The sequence below is a fragment of the Sciurus vulgaris genome (assembly GCF_902686455.1).
Source record: "Sciurus vulgaris genome assembly, chromosome: 3".
In the NCBI taxonomy this organism is placed as follows: domain Eukaryota; kingdom Metazoa; phylum Chordata; class Mammalia; order Rodentia; family Sciuridae; genus Sciurus; species Sciurus vulgaris.
In genome coordinates this window covers 90,489,526-90,509,006 of record NC_136463.1, presented here as the reverse complement: position 1 = coordinate 90,509,006, position 19,481 = coordinate 90,489,526, and the positions used below count along the sequence as shown (strand labels likewise).

At 34.6% G+C, this 19,481-nt stretch overlaps 1 protein-coding gene across 3 annotated transcripts in view; it reads right to left on the bottom strand.

Annotated features, from left to right (window-relative positions):
* The window catches only part of RAB3GAP1 (RAB3 GTPase activating protein catalytic subunit 1), a 102,003-nt gene that overhangs the window by 48,796 nt on the left and 33,726 nt on the right, over window positions 1-19,481 (bottom strand). For all 3 annotated transcript variants that reach the window (XM_079135620.1, XM_079135621.1, XM_079135622.1), the window contains exons 6-7: window positions 10,421-10,540; window positions 8,036-8,201 (exon numbers count right to left, since the gene is read on the bottom strand). In XM_079135620.1, the coding sequence (XP_078991746.1) occupies window positions 8,036-8,201; window positions 10,421-10,540 (286 nt within the window). The remainder of the gene's footprint in view (window positions 1-8,035; window positions 8,202-10,420; window positions 10,541-19,481) is intronic.

Here is a 19,481-nt window from a genome sequence, read left to right as displayed (position 1 = left end):
CAAAGAGAAAGAGGGAGAAAACTCAAATTACTAAAATTTGAAATGAACAAGGAAATACCACAACAGACACGAGTGAAATACAAAACATAATTAGAAGCTATTTTGAAAATCTATACTCCACCAAAACAGAAAACCTCGAAGACATCAACAAGTTTCTAGAGACATGAATTACCTAAAGTGAACAAGGAGGACATACCCAACTTAAATAAATCAATTTCAAGCAATGAAATAGAAGAGGTCATCAAAAGCCTACCAACAAAGAAAAGTCCGGGACCAGATGGTTCTCAGTCGAGTTCTACAAAACCTTTAAAGAAGAGCTCATTCCAATACTTCTCAAAGTATTCCATAAAATAGAAGAGGAGGGAACCCTCCCAAACTCATTCTATGAAGCCAATATCACCCTGATACCTAAACCAGACAGAGACACATCAAAGAAAGAAAATATCAGACCAATATCCTTAATGAACATCGACGCAAAAATTCTCAACAAAATTTTAGCAAATCGCATACAAAAATATATTAAAAAGATAGTGCACCACAATCAAGTGGGTTTTATCCCAAGAATGCAAGGCTGGTTCAACATCCGGAAATCAATAAATGACATTCACCATATCAACAGACTAAAAGTTAAGAATCACATGATTATTTCAACAGATGCAGAAAAAGCATTTGATAAAATACAGCACCCCTTCATGCTCAAAACACTAGAAAAAATAGGGATAGTGGGAACATTCCTTAACATTGTAAAGGCCATCTACGCTAAGCCCATGGCCAATATCATTCTAAATGGTGAAAAACTGAAAGCATTCCCCCTAAAAACTGGAACAAGGCAGGGATGCCCTCTTTCACCACTTCTATTCAACATCGTCCTTGAAACTCTAGCCAGAGCAATTAGACAAACCAAAGAACTTAAAGGGATACGAATTGGAAAAGAAGAACTCAAACTATCCCTGTTCGCTGATGACATGATTATACATTTATAGGAACCTGGAAATTCCACCAGAAAACTTTTAGTACTCATAAGTGAATTCAATAAAGTAGCAGGTTACAAGATCAATGCTCATAAATCCAATGCACTTTTATACATAAGTGATGAATCTTCAGAAAGAGAAATTAGGAAAACTACCCCTTTCACAATAGCCTCGAAAAAAATAAAATACTTGGGAATCAATCTCACAAAAGAGGTGAAAGACCTCTACAATGAGAACTACAGAACACTAAAGAAAGAAATTAAACAAAACCTTAGAAGATGGAAAGATCTCCCATGTTCTTGGGTAGGCAGAATTAATATTGTCAAAATGGCCATACTACCTAAAGTGCTATACAGATTCAATGCAATTCCAATTAAAATCCCAATGACGTACCTTACAGAAATAGAGCAAGCAATTACGAACTTCATCTGGAAGTTTAAGAAACCCAGAATAGCTAAAGCAATCCTCAATATAAAGAGTGAAGCAGGGGGTATTGCAATACCAGATCTTCAACTCTATTACAAAGCAATAGTAACAAAAACGGCATGGTATTGGTACCAAAATAGACAGGTAGATCAATGGTACAGAATAGAGGACATGGACAGAAACCCGAATAAATACAATTTTCTCATACTAGACAAAGGGGCCAAAAATATGCAATGGAGAAAAGATAGCCTCTTCAACAAATGGTGCTGGGAAAACTGGAAAACCATATGCAACAGAATGAAATTAAACCCCTATCTCTCACCCTGCACAAAACTCAACTCAAAATGGATCAAGGACCTCGGAATCAGACCAGAGATCCTGCATATTATAGAAGAAAAAGTAGGTCCAAACCTTCAACTTGTTGGCTTAGGATCAGACTTCCTTAACAGGACTCCCATAGCACAAGAAATAAAAGCAAGACTCAACAACTGGGATAGATTCAAACTAAAAAGCTTTCTCTCAGCAAAGGATACTATCAGTAATGTGAAGAGACAGCCTACAGAGTGGGAGAATATCTTTGCCACTCATACTTCAGATAGAGTGCTAATTTCCAGAATCTATAAAGAACTCAAAAAACTCTACACAAAGAATACAAATAATACAATCAACAAATGGGCTAAGAAAACAGACACTTCACAGAAGAAGATGTACAAGCAATCAACAGATATATGAAAAATGTTCAACATCTCTAGTATGAAGAGAAATGCAAATCAAAACTACCCTACGATTCCATCTCACCCCAATTAGAATGGAGTTATCAAGAATACAAGCAACAATAGGTGTTGGCGAGGATGTGGGGATAAAGGTACACTTATACATTGCTGGTGGGGTTGCAAATTAGTGCATCTACTCTGGAAAGCAGTATGGAGATTCCTCAGAAAGCTTGGAATGGAACCACCATTTGACCCAGCTATTCCACTCCTTGGCCTATACCCAAAGGACTTAAAATCGGCATACTACAGATACAGCCACATCAATGTTCATTGCTGCTCAATTCACCATAGCCAGATTATGGAATCAACCTAGATGCCCTTCAGTTGATGAATGGATAAAGAAACTGTGGCATATATATACAATGGAATATTACTCCACCATGAAGAATGATAAAATTATGGCATTTGCAGGCAAATGGATGAAATTGGAGAATATCATGCTAAGTGAGATAAGCCAATCTCAAAAAGCTAAAAGACGAATGATCTCGCTGATAAGTGGGTGATGACACATAATGGGGGGTGGGAAGGGTTACTGTTAGGGTCAGAGTTAGGGTTAGGGAGGGTGGTAAGAATGGAGGAAGGAAGGACTGTATAGAGGGAAAAGAGGGGTGGGAGGGGTGGGGGGAAGGGAAAAAATAACAGAATGAATCAAACAACATTACCCTATGTAAATTTATGATTACACAAATGGTATGCTTTCACTCCATGTACAAATAGAGAAACAACATGTATCCCATTTGTTTACAATTAAATAAATAAATAAGGTAAAACTATTAAAGAGTGTATGACTAGCCAGGCATGGTGGCCTACAATCCCAGTGGCACAGGAGCTGAGGCAGGAGGATCACAAGTTCAAAGTCAGCCTCAGCAAAAGCGAGTTGCTAAGCAACTTAGTGAGACCCTGTCTCTACATAAGATACAAAAAAGGGCTGGGGATATGGCTTAGTGTTTGAGTGCCCCTGAGTTCAATCCCAGTACCAACACCACTGTCGCAAACAACCCCAGCAAAAAAAAAAAAAAAAAAAGTAAGACCAGGTTTGGGGAGATAATGTCTTTTTTCTTTTTAAATGAGAATAAACACAAATTAAAGCTAATCTGGAATATTTTGCTGGAATTTTGTATTAAAACAAACTAATGGTAACTTATGCAAAATTGATTATATTAATGAACCAGTTAACAAGACTTAGATTTATCTTTAAGTTCACTAAAAATCATAAAATTAATACCATCACCTAAATATCCTGTGATCTCAGCTTCTTTTCATAATGCTTAATGTACATTAGTGGAACTGGACTAAAATGAATATAAGAATCACTGAGGGATCTCTTGAAAATGGAGATGAATACCTTTCTCCATATGTAAGTATTTTACAGGTGTTGCTAATGCTGCTGGTCTGGAGACTTTAAGTAGCAAAGTAAAAAGTGACATTTAGCTCAGCAGCAGCATCTATAAATGTCACAGGTAGCTTTAACTAATTCAAACTCATACTGAAGTCATGTATGCCCCCACAAAAAATGAATCTAATTTTAGGTTGCTGTGTCCTAGACAAGCAGGGTAAGATTTTGACTGGTCAGGATATATATCATCTTTTTCGTCAGGCCCAGATATCAAATGAACCCATAATAAAAAGTGTAAACTGTCAAAGAAGCCGTAACAAGGTCAGTTTGACAACCTCTGCTCCAGTCACAAAACAATGTGGCTAAATACAAAGAGGCATCCAGAAAGAAACAGCTAGGATCAGACATGACCTAAATATCTCTGTGAACCCTAGAAAAGGTATAAAAAGCCCAAGGGGATAAGTGGAGTTCAAGGCATAAGCCTACTTAGCTATAGGTATGAAAGAAGGTAGTGACAGCATAAGATACAGACTGCATTAAAGGGAAGGAACCAAAGGATTCTACCCAGAATAAGGGAATTGCATGCTTCTTTGCTTAAGTCAGACACTGGGTAGGGCATTCCTGCTTGGTACAATGGCTATGGTATTAGAAGCTATGGACCTGGTAGTATGAGGGTGGGAAGGTGTACATTACCGTGTGACAGGGGGAAAAGCCACTTTCATACATGAACAAACCACCCAGGATTCTTAGGCTAGATATGAAATGCACCCAACATTACCACAAAGCAAGAGGCTCCAAACACCACTTTATGACCTGGTTCTGAACCAATAAGATCATCAGATGGATATGAGTGAAAGTAAAAAAAAATTAAAAAAACTTACTCAGAATGAGTCTACAAACAAAATGTCTCCAGAAATGAAAAAAAAAAAAAAAATGTAGTTTTAAAAGAGACAACTATCCAACTCAATAATCATGTTATAAAACCACGAAATGTAAGGAATCTGCAAGAACTAAGAATATTTAAATTGAAAAAGTTTACAAGTTTTTATATATCTAGAATGTGGTATTAAAAGTTGCCTTTTATGTGATTACAAATAGAAAAACTGGGTCCCTCAAAAAGAAGCCTATTCTAAGAATCAGATCTCAGTGACATGAAATAAACCACCTGTGAAGATGTGGCACGTCTGTGGCACGTAAACAGATGTTGTTTAACATCTGTTTAGTAATTTTTTTTTTTATGGTGCTGAAGATCGAACCCAGGGCCTCATGCATGCCTACTAAGCAAGCATCTATCATTGATCCACATCCCCAACCTAAAAAAATACTTTTCATAAAGACAGTAAAGATTACTCTTTAGTAAAAAAAAAAAAAAAAGTCACAGAGTAACTTTACATAGGAAATTTCAAAGTATTCAAACCAGGTATCAATTATTTTAAGTTCCATTCCTCTCAAATCGATTCTGAGAGAGGTTCCACATCAGAAGAGTGAATTTTGTTAAAATTCTGATAGACTAACAGATGATATAATAAGCTGATTAGGATCACTTTTGAAAGTAAAATCCATAAATCTAAGTCAGGCTCCACAGATCAAGGTAGTCCCTATTAAAACAGAGAAGCTGAACTATGTCAAGGGGTGACAAAAAAGATCTGAAAGTAACATTCATTAATGTTTTCTTAAGATGCAGGAATAAAGTAATATTTGCATCAGACCATAAATTTGACTTCAAAAGTTTAAAAATATTTAAAGATGTCTGATGAGAGAAAAGGAAAACTAATGGAGTTGAAATTAATACATACTTGACTTTTCCAAAAAAATTTTCAAAAATATTCCATGTAAATTAAGCAGTATTTATATATTTCAGAACCCAGAAAGTTTTTGAAAATTACATACATACATGGCATGCTCCAAAATATATGCTACTACAATTTTTATTTATTTATTTTTTTGGAGATAATCACAAGAAACTAACAGTAGTTATTTTGAGAAGAGAGGCGAGGACAAAGGAAGTTTTACTTTACTTAAATTTCCTAACCTGGTACATACATTTTTTAATGTCAAAGGGTTTATCTAGATGGTAGTCATCATACCACTACACTGAAAACACATTTTTCTTTTCTTTTTTTTAATTGGGGGGAGGGGAGAGAGTGTGCTAGGGATAAAACCCAGGGCCTTGCACATACTAGGCAAGTTCTGACACTAAGCCACATCTCCAGCTCAAATTCTAACCCTAAATGTTTTTATAACAAACAATATTTACTAAAAAGGAAATTTCAGTAATTTTTTCATTAAAAATTTTTAAAATCTTCAGAAAGGTTGGTGAACTAATATAATGAACACCTATATAACTTTCACCAAGTTCATTATTTATTAACACACATGTGCCACATCTATTTCCTACCACTCCAACAGCTGACATGGTTCTGTTGGAGTAGAGGATCTGACACTTGACGTGGTTCTGTTGAAAGATCATCTTCCCTCTTGGGGGCCACAGGTGTGGCATATTTCCATGTTCAGTTGCTTTTAATACTAATAATCAATATATCCTTAGATTCAGATTATAGAGAATACTGGGGAGATTTCATGGTGCTGGGATACAAAATAACAAAGTTTAATATTAATACTTAGATGAAATCATAAATAAGCAATTATGATTTGCTCAAATTTGTAAGGAGCCTGTGATTTCTTTAGTATACAAATTCTCTAGAAGTTATATATGAGAATGTATTCCTCTGAGCTTTGATGTGGTGTTTGGTCTTCACTGCTTTCTTAGTGTATATGATTAAGTTTGAGGATATTTTTCCCACTTAATAAAAAAATAAATAAGTTAATCATAAGTACAATTTGTATTCTTCTTATGTCTAGTTCTTTAAAGATCAAAATAGAGTTTTAGTCTGCCATTGAATACATGAAATAGAATAAATATTAACGATAAACTGATTCCTCTATTCTCTGTTAGTAATAACAAAAACTTTCCACTGTTAATAACTAACATTAGAGTTCTTGGAAAGGGTAACTTCTATAGAAACTTAATGATGTATTCTTTCAGGGAAATTAAAATTAAATGGAGCATGGTGCCCTCTACCTTGCTGGGAACTGTTTTTTTTTTTTTTTTTTTTTTTTTTTTAATTTAAACTATCATGCAGTAAGAACACGTTTCTTCAAAAAGATCATTAATTATACTCTTAAACCATGAAATGATGCAATCAATACCAAAGAAAAAAACATACAAAAAGATTCTGTGAATAATAAAGATTTAGATTCAGCCTCAGAACACTTGGTGTCTCTGTGTGCTGTTTCTCCACCACGCCAACGCCTCCCATCCACCTAGGACCCCCAACCGCTGCTAGGATTGGACTCCGGCACACATGCATGAATGATTTTTTTTGGCTGAACTTTTTAAAGTTGTAAGAATCATGATAGTTCATCTTTAGTAATACCTAAGGACAAGGACATTATCCTACACAACCATAACACAGAACACTCAAGTTTAACATTGATACTGTTTTCTAATAGACTGTTCATGTTAAAATTGTCTCAATTATCCCAAATCAGGTTCTTAATGGCTATGTTATTTTGCTCAAGTATTTAATCAAGAATCATGCATTGCATTTACCTATCATGCATCACTTATCTTTTAAACAGTTCCCACTTTTTATTTTTGCCTATCACAGACATTTAGAAGATACTGACATTTTTAAGAACCCAGATCAATTACTTTATAAAGTAGGACTCACTTTGAAATATGTCATGGTTTCCTCACATTAATTAATGGTAAACATTTTGGCAAGAATGCTACACAGGTGATGACGTATCCTGTTCAGTGTTATTATGTCAGAAAACACAGTTCGTTGTTTTAATTTTTTTTTTTTTTTTTTTTTTTTTTGTGGTGCTGGGGATTGAACCCCGAAGGGCCTTGTGCATGCAATGCAAGCACTCTATCAACTGAGCTATATCCCCAGCCCTTAATTAACATACATAGAACATTATTTGATGTCAATTTGTTAACCAAATTTGATCACTTATGTGAGATGGTGTCAACTTTAACAAAACACTAATTTTTCCTGAAGAGCAGCACAGGCAAGTCCTTCATATTTCTGTGTTTTTATAGAACACCAAAGACATATTCAGCACATCCCAGCTAGCCTTGCAACTCTCAGTCATAGAATATAAAAGAGAGTAAACCTAAAAATCAAATCAAGACTTGAAAAAAAAATTCAGGACCCAAAGGGAAAGCTCATAGTCAATGCCTCAAACAAGCAGCCACCTGAAGCCACTAAGCTGGGGAGACTGGCAATGACTCTCAGAGATCAAGGAATGGAACACAGGCAATAAACATTAACAGAATGAATAAACAAAATTAGTTCCTAATTGGGTGTTTTGTTTCTTTAAACATAGTACTTTGTTAGTCAATTATATTTTCTTATAATCAATTACATTATTGATAGTACAGAGCATGTTTCTATAAGCTCAAATTGCTATTACTTTTATCTGGCTCTGAAGTAAGACCGACAATATCAATGCCAACTCACAATCTTTGATTTGAAGATATCCAGTAGACCCGATAAATGAGTGTACTGATTTGGCACTTTTCGAAGATGAACCATTTCAAAATCAGTTCGAACACCAGGACCTTGACATTCTCCAACATACATTCTTCGCCATTTGTGATGAATTTGCACAAAGAGTGGTACTTGACTGCAGGTGATTAAATAGGAAGAAAATGCAAATCATTAAACACTGAATAATTCCAAAACCTTAAAATTTTCCTGTGTTATTTAAATCTCAAATGTTTAAAAGTAGATTCTGATTTACCATAAAGATACTTAAGGGTTTCTGTTCTCTTTATGCTAATAAACTGAGGAAACTATCTTCCAGTGGTACTTTAGTCAGAAACTTTTCTATTTTAACATGAGTAAAAGTCCTAAAAAGCAGCATGAAAAATTTGAGTGATTGTATATTAGTCTTTCCAAATTCATATTAAAACCTGATTCATGAATATTAAACAATACAAATTAAATCAACTTTGTGATAAAATATTTCTGTCATGTGGTATTGATCCTTACCATTCAGATTTCCATAACTGCAAAGTTGCCTACTCACTAAATTTATTTGTAATTCCAAAATCAGTACTCACAAAACATTCATTGATAGACATGTGCTGAACATCAAATTTTTGAGTCATCTAACATGCATATTCCCAGCTGAATTCAACTAAGGTAATGTTGTGCCTTCTTGTTTCACCCAAATGTAAATAAGTATCCTTTTCATGATCTATTTAAGTGCTACTTTTGTGTGTGTGTGTGCGTGTGTGTGTGCACACCCTTTTTGTTGGTGATTTCACTCTTTAAAATGACCCCCAGGCATAGTTCTGAAGGTAGTGCTCCTGTATACAAGAAAGCTGTGACGTATCTTTTAAAAAAATTTTTTAGTTGTATATGAACACTATACCTTTATTTTATTTACTTTTATGTGGTCCTGAGGATTGAATACAGTGTCTCATATGTGCTAGGCAAGCACTCTACCACCAAGTTACAACCCCAGCCCTGTGATAAGTCTTACATACAAAATCATGTGTTAGGTGAGTTTCACTCTGACAGAAGAATCTAGGACTATTGGCTGAGAGTTCAATCCTCCTGAACCAATAATATGTATTATAGCAGAACAATTCACAATAGCTAAGCAATGGAGCCAATCCAGGTGTCCTTCAACAGATGAACAGATAAAGAAATTGGGGTATATATACACAATGAAGTATGACTCACCCATAAAGAACGACTTTATGACATTTGCCAGTACATGGCTGGATCTGGAGACTATTATGCTAAGTGAAATAAGCCAATCCCCACCAAAAAACAAAGGTCAAATGTTTTTGCTGATATGTGGAAGCTAAACCATAATAAAAGGCAGGGGCAGGGAGTTTAGTAGATTAGACAAAAAGAAATGATGGGAAGGAGAGATAGGAATAGGACAGTAGAATGAATTTGATCTAATTTTTCTATGTACATCTATGAAAATACCTAAGTGAATCTCACCAAGAATGGGGTCCTAATTAGAATAAGATATAATCCATGCATGTATAATTTCATCAAAATGGAGTCTACTGTCATGTATAACTAAAAAGAATAAAAAATAAAAATAAACAGAAACAATCATAAAACAAGGTAATGTACTAACTGACAAAAATGTTGTGACCGAGGCTCACAAGAACCTAACTCTAATTTTCCCAGGAGCGATGGTTCAGGTTTTAATCATTCAGTGTGATGGTTTTATAAAACATAACTACCTTGAATAACAAGAACAGGCTATATAAATACATTCCCAAGTTAATACTGCTATGTTAGTAAATATTCTAGCCATTCTTTTCATTTAGAAATGAAAGGGGGAATAATTATTCCCTTAGGCTATACTGTGAAGTATATACACTCTAATACATTAATTTTTCTAGCAAGTTTACATTTAGTCTTTCAGTATATTTGATATGCAAATGAAATACAATTAAGCAAGTTTCATGTTCTTAAATACTTCCATTTTAAAGTAGGGTCTAAAAGCACTTAAAAATAAGTTTCTGAAAAGTTACTCTAAAAATTGTATAAATTTATCCTCAAAATTTAAAATTAGATACTGAGATACAATTTAATAAACTAAATTTGTGAAAGCAAAGCACAAAAATAATACAATTTAGTATTTGTTTCAAGTATACATTGAATATTTTAATATAATTCCCTTTAGAAATGACATTTTAAAAGGTTTTTATTAATTCTGTCCTTATATACCAAATTCCATTATAACAATATGCAAGTATATGTACTAATTCTCTTTTAGTAAAAAAGTATCATTTAATCATTTACCTTCATAAATTATGACTAAAAATAGTTTTCAGCTTATTGTCTAGGTTTATCAAAATGTCTACCTACCAGCCAGTGTTTCCCAAAGCAATAGAGACAGAACTCAGAAGAAGGTTGCACTTAGATTCACTGAGAACTGCATCACTGTGTGCAGCAGGGGCAATCACCACAAACTCACGTAGGCCATACCTTAAAGAAACAATCACTGCATTAAGTAGGAAATATCAAGATACAAAAATCTATTAATTGAAAAACACAAAATTCTCCCTATAGGGAACTGAAGTCAGATTTGCACTATAGGTACCCACCCGGTTTCTACTCACCCACCCAGGGCAATTGAACCTACAACCTCAATTTTCTTTAAGAAGCACTTCCATCATCTATCTACTAATCCTTCTATATTCTTTACAAATTAGAAGCAATTTGCTGGAATCACAAAGATCATTAAATGACATTTTTGCCTTAGAAGTTTTCAACATAAAAAAAGCACTGAAATCTTGCTTTAAATAACTGACAGCAAGTGTCCATCAATGTGGAAAGTAAAGTCTGATTACCTATATGGCAGGAAAATATCAGTTATGATGTACGTATACTGTCTAAAATGAGAACACAGTTACCAAGTATCCTAATTGAGAAATTCTTGTGTTCTTTTACTTGGTAACACACATTTCCCAGGAGTCACACAATTATCAGAAAATAGCTTATTCCTGCTACGGCATCCAAATAAATGAAAACATCTTAATTGCAAGTCATTTAAAACACAAAGTTGCTGCCAAACTTAAAAAAAAAAAAAAAAGAAAGCCAAGTTAGTGACTGTTCTTGCCTACTAAAAATTCATCTCCTAGCAATTCTTCATTTAATAATTTTTTAAAAATAAAATAATTGAGGAAATGCATTATTTGCCTAATTTACTTTAATCTCTGGACATGTAGAGTTATGAAGGCTTATTTTAATGAACATTTTCCTCAAGAAATACCCCAAAGGGCTGTAAGTCAACATTTTTTAAAAGTCTAATTCATAATCTGTTCATTGTTTAGATGAGCCTATGGCTTTGAGATGATTTGAGAGCATCTCTCAAGGGTTCTTCCATCAGGAGCTTGGTTCACAGTGTGGTAGGGTTGAAAGGTGGTGGGACCTTTGTGAAGTAGGGCCTATTGGAAGATCCCAAACTGATCCCTCCCTTCCACTTTGCTTCCTGTCTCTCCATGTAATCTTTCCCTCTCCTATGTGCTCCTGCCATTGTGGTGCCATCCAACCATAAGGTGATATGGTCAGGGAACCCTCACTGAACTGGCATTATGCTGCTGGACTTTCAGCCCCCAGACCCATGAGCCAAACAAGTCTCTTTATAAGTACCTAGCCTCAGTTAGTTCATTATAGCAAAGAAAAGCGGCAGACTTGGGCTGGGGCTGTAGCTCAATGACAGAGCTCTTCCCTAGCACGTGTGAGGCACTGCGTTTGATCCTCAGGATCACATAAAAATAAATAAAATAAAGCCATGCTGTCCATATACAACTACAAAAAATAAAAAAGAAAGAAAAATGGACTAATTCAGATGAAAAAACTTATTTTCATCTCCTCAGTTCACCTTTACCCTTCTACCCCTGAAATCACAAGTATGTAGACATAGCAACAAATAATTGAAGGGAACCCAGAGCAGTAAATTATAAGCTCTAAAGATCTTTAAAAATAGTTTTCTTCAAAGGTTCTTGGATGAAAACATGAATATTCCCCCATGCCATTCCCCACACTAGTGTGAAACCACTATTGATGGTTTCTTGGCATTTTTCCAGAAATGTCCTTCTGTCCATGACTATCCTATTTCCAAGTAAGATCATACTATATACGTTTGTGCCTCTTTTTTTTTAAAATTCATATTTATTGTAAACAAATGGGATACATCTTGTTTCTCTGTTTGTACATGAAGTGGAGGCATACCGTTTTTGTAATCATCATTTACCTAGGGTAATAGTTAATTCCCTCTTTATTATACTCTGTTTCTAGTTTTATGCTATTGTAATAACTATGCAATGAACTATTTCCACAAATATATTTGTAGAGTAAATTCTTAGAAGTTGATGGATATAAGGACATTTGCATTTTCAACAAACAAGTTATTACTGATATAATAACTGTTGCTATCCAGCTATCCAAATCAAACTCCTTTTTAGTTTTTTTTTTTTTTTTTTTTTGGTAATATGCCTTCTATTCCCTGTGCTTTGTTTCCTCTGTTTGGAATGCCCCCTGCCCCCACCAGTCATATACAGTCTCTATTGCCATCACTGAATATCCAAATCCTTTTTAAAAAAATTATCTCAAATACTACCCTCTCATCCTCATTATATATACTCTCTTCTTTGAATTTTAACATCTTTTTCCTGTTATTACAATCTTTAAAGTGTCAAGGTAAGTAATTGAGTAATTTCCTTTGTAGGTCTGTCTACTAGAGACCTAAGGTTAAACCCGCATCAAATCAACAAATATTAGTGGAGATGTTTAAAAAAAAAAAAAAAAAGGCAAAAGTATACAACTAGAATAGGCATTATTCCAAGGAAGATAAATGAATGGCAAATAAGCACATGAAAAGATGTTCAACATCACTAACCACTGGGGGAATGCAAATCAAAGCCATTATAAGACCAAAAAAGTAAGTCTCTTCAATAAATGGTGCTGAAACACACATTAGGATGACTATTGTCCAAAAGCAAAAAACAAAAAACAGAAAACAAGTGCTGACAATGATAGAGAATATGGAAAACTGGAACTTGTACTTTTGCTGGTAAAAATATAAAATGGTACAACTACTGTGGAAGACAGTATGACCATTATTTAAAAAATTTAACATGAATTATCATTTATTCTAGAAATTCTATTTCTGGGTATATATCCAAAAGATTCAAAAGTAGATACTCCCAGGCTTATAGCATGATATTTGCAATAGCTAAAACAGAAATGACCCAAATGTCCATAGACACAAGAATGGATAAACAAAGTGTAATATATTCATCCAATGAAATATTATTTAACCTTGAAACAGAATGAAATTCTGATACATGCTACAACATAAAAGAACCATGAAGACATTTTGTTAATGAAATGAGCCAATTACAAAAGGACAAATATTGTATGATTCTACTTATATGAAGTATCTAAAATAATCTAGTTCATGGAGATAGAAACAAACTCACATAACTGTGTTAATGATATTTGACAAAGGTACAAAGGCAATACATAGGAAAAAAGTAAGTCTTTTCAATAAATGGTGCTGAAACAACTGGACATCCACATGCAAAAAAACAATAAAACTAGACATGGAACTTATATTCTACAAAAAAACTAACAAAATGGATCACAGATGAAAAAGCAACACAAAATTATAAAACTCCCAGAAGATATCAAGAAAATATCTAGATGACTTGCTTTGTCAATGATTTTTCAGATGCAACACCAAAGACACAATCCATGAAAGAATGAATCAATAACTTGGACTTCAGGAAAATTAAAATTTCTGCTCTGCAAAAGACACTGTCAAGAGAATGAAAAGGCAACCACAGACTGGGAAAATGTTCACAAAAGACATACCAGAAAAGGACTATTGTCCAAAGTATATAATTTTTTAAAAAGATCTTCCTTAAAATTAAAAATAAGAATATAGCAGCTGAAGCTGGGCACAGCAGAGCACACCTGTAATCCCAGTGGCTCAGGAGGCTGAGACAGGAGAAACGAGAGTTCAAAGCCAGCCTCAACAAAAGACTGGCACTAAGCAACTCAAGGGAGACCCTGTCTCTAAATAAAATACAAAAATAGGGCTGGGGATGTGGCTCAGTGGTCGAGTGCCCCTGAGTTCAATCCCCAGTACCTCCCACCCCCCAAAAAAAGAATATAGCAGCTCAATTTGTAATAGCCAAGCTATGGAACCAACCTAGGTGCCCTTCAACGGGAGAATGGATAAATAAAATGTGGTATGTATACAAACGAAACATTGCTCAGCAAGAAGAACGAAATTACGGCATTTACTGGTAAATGTTTGGAACTGGAAAATATGCTAAGTGAAATAAGCCAGTCCCAAAAAATCAGAGGCAGAATGTTCTGGTATGTGAATGTAACCCACCACAAGGGAGGGGAATATTAGAAGTTCACTGGATTAGATAAAGGGGAATGAAGGGAAGGGAGGGGAGATGGGAATAGAAAAGACAATAGAATTAACTGAACCTATCTTTCCTATCCTCATACATAAATACACAAACAATATAAATCCACATCGTGTACAACCTCAGTAATGGAATCCTAACTGGAACATGTCATACTTATTTCATGTATGTATAATATTTCAAAATATACTCTACTGTCATGTAAAAAATTTTTTTTTAAAAAAGGGCTGGGGTTGTAGCCTAGTGGCACAGCACTTGCCTAGAATGTGAGACAACTGGGTTTGATTCTTAGCACCACATAAAAGTAAATAAATAAAATCAAGGTATTCTGCTCATCTACAACTAAAACATTTTAGTAAAAATAATGAACAATTCAATTAAAAAATAGATCAAAGACCTTAAACAGGCACCTCACCAAAGACATACAGATGGCAAATAAGCACATAGAAGGATGCTATACATCACATTGTGAGGAAAATGCAATTAGAAAGAGAAATCATTACACTTCTATCAGAATGGCCATAATCCAGAACTCCCAAACATCAGCAAATGTTGGTAACGATGTAGAGCAACAGGAACTCACTGCTAATAGAAATGCAAAATGGTACAGTTGCTTTGGAAGACAGTTTGGCAGTTTCTTACAAAACCACACATTCTTACCAAAATGATCATGTTCCTTGGTATCTACCCAAAGGAGTTGAAAACTAATGTGTACACATACACACACACACACAAACTGCATCTCACTCTATGCAGTTAAAAGTAGCTGTGCAGCAGACTGGCTTTGCTACTGAGAAATTTCTTCTACCAGATATACTCGTTTGTCACAAATTATGCCTTCCACAAAGTCCTAGGGCACAGAATTAATTCTGCAAACTTGTTTTCAACTATATTACAAAGATGGCTTTTATTTCAGTTTCTAATACCTTATTCCTAATTTCCATCTGAGGCCTCAACATGATAGCCTTTGCTGTTCATATTTCTGTCAACACTCTGTTCATGATCACATAAGTAATCGCTAAGAAACTCCAGGCTTTCTCTAGTCTTTTCTGGAGTCCTCATCAGAATCTTCATTAACATTCTGTTCACCACAATACAAGCTTTATAGTTGTTTTTCCAGATTCTTCCAGTTTCTTCCCTTATGTAATTCCAAAGTTACTTCCACATTTTCAGATTTTTTTTAGTAGTTCAGATGTTTTTTTAATAGTAATATTCTACTTCACTAGAACCAGTTTTCTAAGTCCATCTTGTGTTATTAAACAGAATATCTGAGACTGGCACTTAATAAAGAACAGATTTATTTCTCACAATTCTGGATACTGTAAATTCCAAGATTAAGGTGCCAGCATCTGGTGAGGGTGTATTGCTGTGCCAGAATAGGTAGAGAGCATCCATATGATGAGAGTGAGGGAGCACGTTAAGTCCAGGTCTCTTTTCCTCTTTTAATAAAGCCACTAACGTCACCATAGAAGCCCTACCTTCATGATCTCATCTGACCTTAATTACTTCTCAAAGACCCTGACTCCAAATAATGATCTATAGATTAATCTGGGGATTGTTTCCAACACATGAATTTTGGGGGATAAATTTGAACCACAGCACTAAGCAAAATAACTCAAACTAGGAGTTCAGATGTATTGATACAAGTAAAAATCTCACTATGATACTTTTTAATGAAAGAACGGTTTTATCTAATATATTATACATGTATACTAAATTTAAATATAAATGTTCCTTAACATGTCATCCTTCTACAAAGAAACGTAAGATAATAACCATTCATTTTTGGTGTTGTTTGAAAAAGCATTTTTTCTTGCTCCAATAAAGATCAAAGCAACAACTAAAGATTAAACAACATTTGACATGCATGTTGTTAATCTCACATAGGCAATCATAGCACCATACCACCTACTTTGAATGCAACCATTTTACAACCTTGATGTATTACTTTAGAAATATATTCAAAGTCTCTTCAAATAGTACAAAGAATATATGCATAAAATACTATTATCACCAAAAATGGTGGTGAAAAACAATGAATAAAAAACTATTTCTTAGACATAAATACTTAGTACCTATAAAATTCCTGGGAAGTTGGGAGTATTCAGTAAACAATTCCTATTTTTAACTGCATCTTGGGTGTTCTTTAGATATTGCAAAATGCATCTTTAACATAATCTACTCAGGTTAATTCTGGTAAAATCTAACAATTTACAGAATATAGCTCCATTCCCTCTCCTTTTTCTTTATGTAATATTTTCATATGCATTACATATATGTAACAAACCCAAAGTACAGTGCCATAAGTATTGCTTAAGAAATCTTATTTTTTTAAATTAAGAGAATATATCTTTTGAATGTATATATTTCCAATGATTCAAGTTACCATCTTTTTCCTTTAGTATCACCTACAAGGCAGGTCTGCCTGGAATAAATTCTTTCAGTGTTTATGTGACATCAATATTTGATCTTTATTTTTGAAAGTTTTTTGCTGTATATTGAATTCTTGGTTGACGGTTTTTTCTTTTAGCACTCAGAATACTTCAATTCCCTCTAGCCTCCACTGTTTCTAATGGATGTCAGTCAATATTATTGTCTTTTGGATGTAACAATTTTTCCAGTGCTGCTCAAGATTTTTGTCTTTTGGATTTAGAAGGGCCTACACCGTGCCTACGTGTGGTTTTCTTCACGTTTATCCTACTTGGGATTTACTGAGATTTCTGAGGGAAAGTTTTCCATCAAATTTGGGAAGTTTTCAGCTATTATTTCTTTGAATTTGCTTTTTCTTCTGGAATTCTCATTACTTGTATACTTTAGGACACTTAACATCGACCCACAGATCTCTGAAGTTCTGTTCATTTTTCTCTATACTTTTTTCTATTTTTTTTTTTTTTTTGGATTGAATAGTTTCTGTTAATCTTTCAAGTCTACCAACTTTTTCTCACTCGCTATCTCACATTTGCTTTTCAGCTCATCTGATGAAAGTTTATTTCAGTTATACTTCTCAAATCTACAACTTCCATTTGGTTCTTTATTACAGTTTCTGCTTAATGAAATTTCCTATTTGACTCATTATTAGTATATTTTTAATTATCTGAGTACTTTTTCCTTTAATACTTTGAATCTACTTATCATAACTGCTTTAAAATTATTGCTAAATCTGGTATCTGGGATCACTACTGTGAAAATGTGTTCTAGGTATGTTACCATAAAGTGATCTCATGAGGCTAAAAACCAAACTGTCAATAAGACTGCAGCAAATGGAGGACCAAGATAACTGCTGCTATCCAGATTATTCCTCCTTCTGCTTAGGAATGCTAACCAGACTACAGACTACAATCCTTCTATGCAGAGAATAAAATATATGCAGAGAATAATTTGGTAGATTAAAACAGCAACCAGATGGTTTTAACACACAATCGGTGACTTTTTTCCTTTCTCTTATTTTCCCCCCATAGGATAGGAGACTAGACAGGTGGGCACTCTAAGTGGGGAGATCTACCTGCTTTTGCTGCCACCTAAGCCTGCTTAAGTTTCACTTGAATAAATATTTGACAACCTACCAACCTAGATTGGTCTGCCTCTTTCTCTGGTCTGTGCTTTCTCTCTGCTTATGGAGGGTGGTTTGCAGTTCTGAGAAGGAGTTTCCCCAAACCTACAGAGTCAGTTTCTATTGACTACTTTTTCCCCTGTGGGTCACTCTTTCCTGTTTCACTGCATAGTTAGTAATTTGTAGTTGAAAACTGTACACTGAGATAATACTGTAGCAAAATCAGGTTCTATTTAACTTTTCCTAGTTTTTTAAAAATTTCTTTGTATTTAGGAACCTGTCTGGACCTGAATACAGACTGCTTCCCCAGCACTATACAGCCTCTGAGGTCTCTATTCAGTTGTTTTATTCTTACTTTTATTTGCTTGCCTGGGAACTATCCCTAGGAAGCATTCCTCGTCTTTCTAGCTTAGTGGTAAGCCAAAAATTGGGACAACACCTGAGCTCATTATGCTCTTACTTTCTGCTAGTGGATCTGTGTGTGTAGGTTAGGGAATGCATTCAAAGTCACAACCAGTTTTGATGTTTGGTCCTCTTGGGACTCTGATGCACATGTGTAGTTTCCCTGACATTTAAGGATGTGCAGAAAGTATATTTAAGCCCTTTTATGGCTCTCACACAGGATCTCCCCATTAAGTTTGTCACTAATGCTCCACCTGACTTGAATTGGGACGCAACCTTAGCCTAGCAAAGGTATAAGTCTTCCCTATTTGTTCCAACCCCCTTGGCCATTTTTAGTTGGCAAAATCACAAGTTTCTTACTCCCCAGTTAGAATCAAGTCTGCCCACCTTGCAACAGTGCCAGTGGTTTTCACAGCTAGCATCAATTAGAAAGCTAAAGTTCACTACACAGATAACAAAGAAGAGGAGAAAGTGACAGAAACAGTTCCAGGAAAAGGGGTTATAAATGGTTTGTTTGTTTGTTTGTTTATTTATTTATTTATTAGCAAGGAATAACCATCCACTTCATGACACCATTACGAGAAGTCCTCAGAATGGCAACCCTAAAAATAAATATTTTTTAAAAAGTTATAATTATTCAACTATACAGTTTACAAGACTGTGGATTGTTTCTTTATGTTGTTGATATTATTTCTACATGTAACCAAAGCGTGACTGCAGCTAAAGGCGAAAGACAAGGCTGAACAAAGGCAAAATCATGGAGACAAAATCTGTACTGTTAAATCCAGCCATCCTTTCAATGTAGTTTTCTACTCTAATTAGAGCCTCGCCAGACATCTACAGCTTTCATGCTTCTACTTTCTGTATTATTTTGTATTGCTACTATAACGAATTGCCACAGCCTTGGTAGTTTAAAACAACACAGATTTATTATCTTACAGTTCTACAGGTCAGAAATCTGACATAGATCTACCAGTCTAAAATCAGAGTCCTGGAAAAACTGTTCTTTCTGAAGGTAACAAAGAAT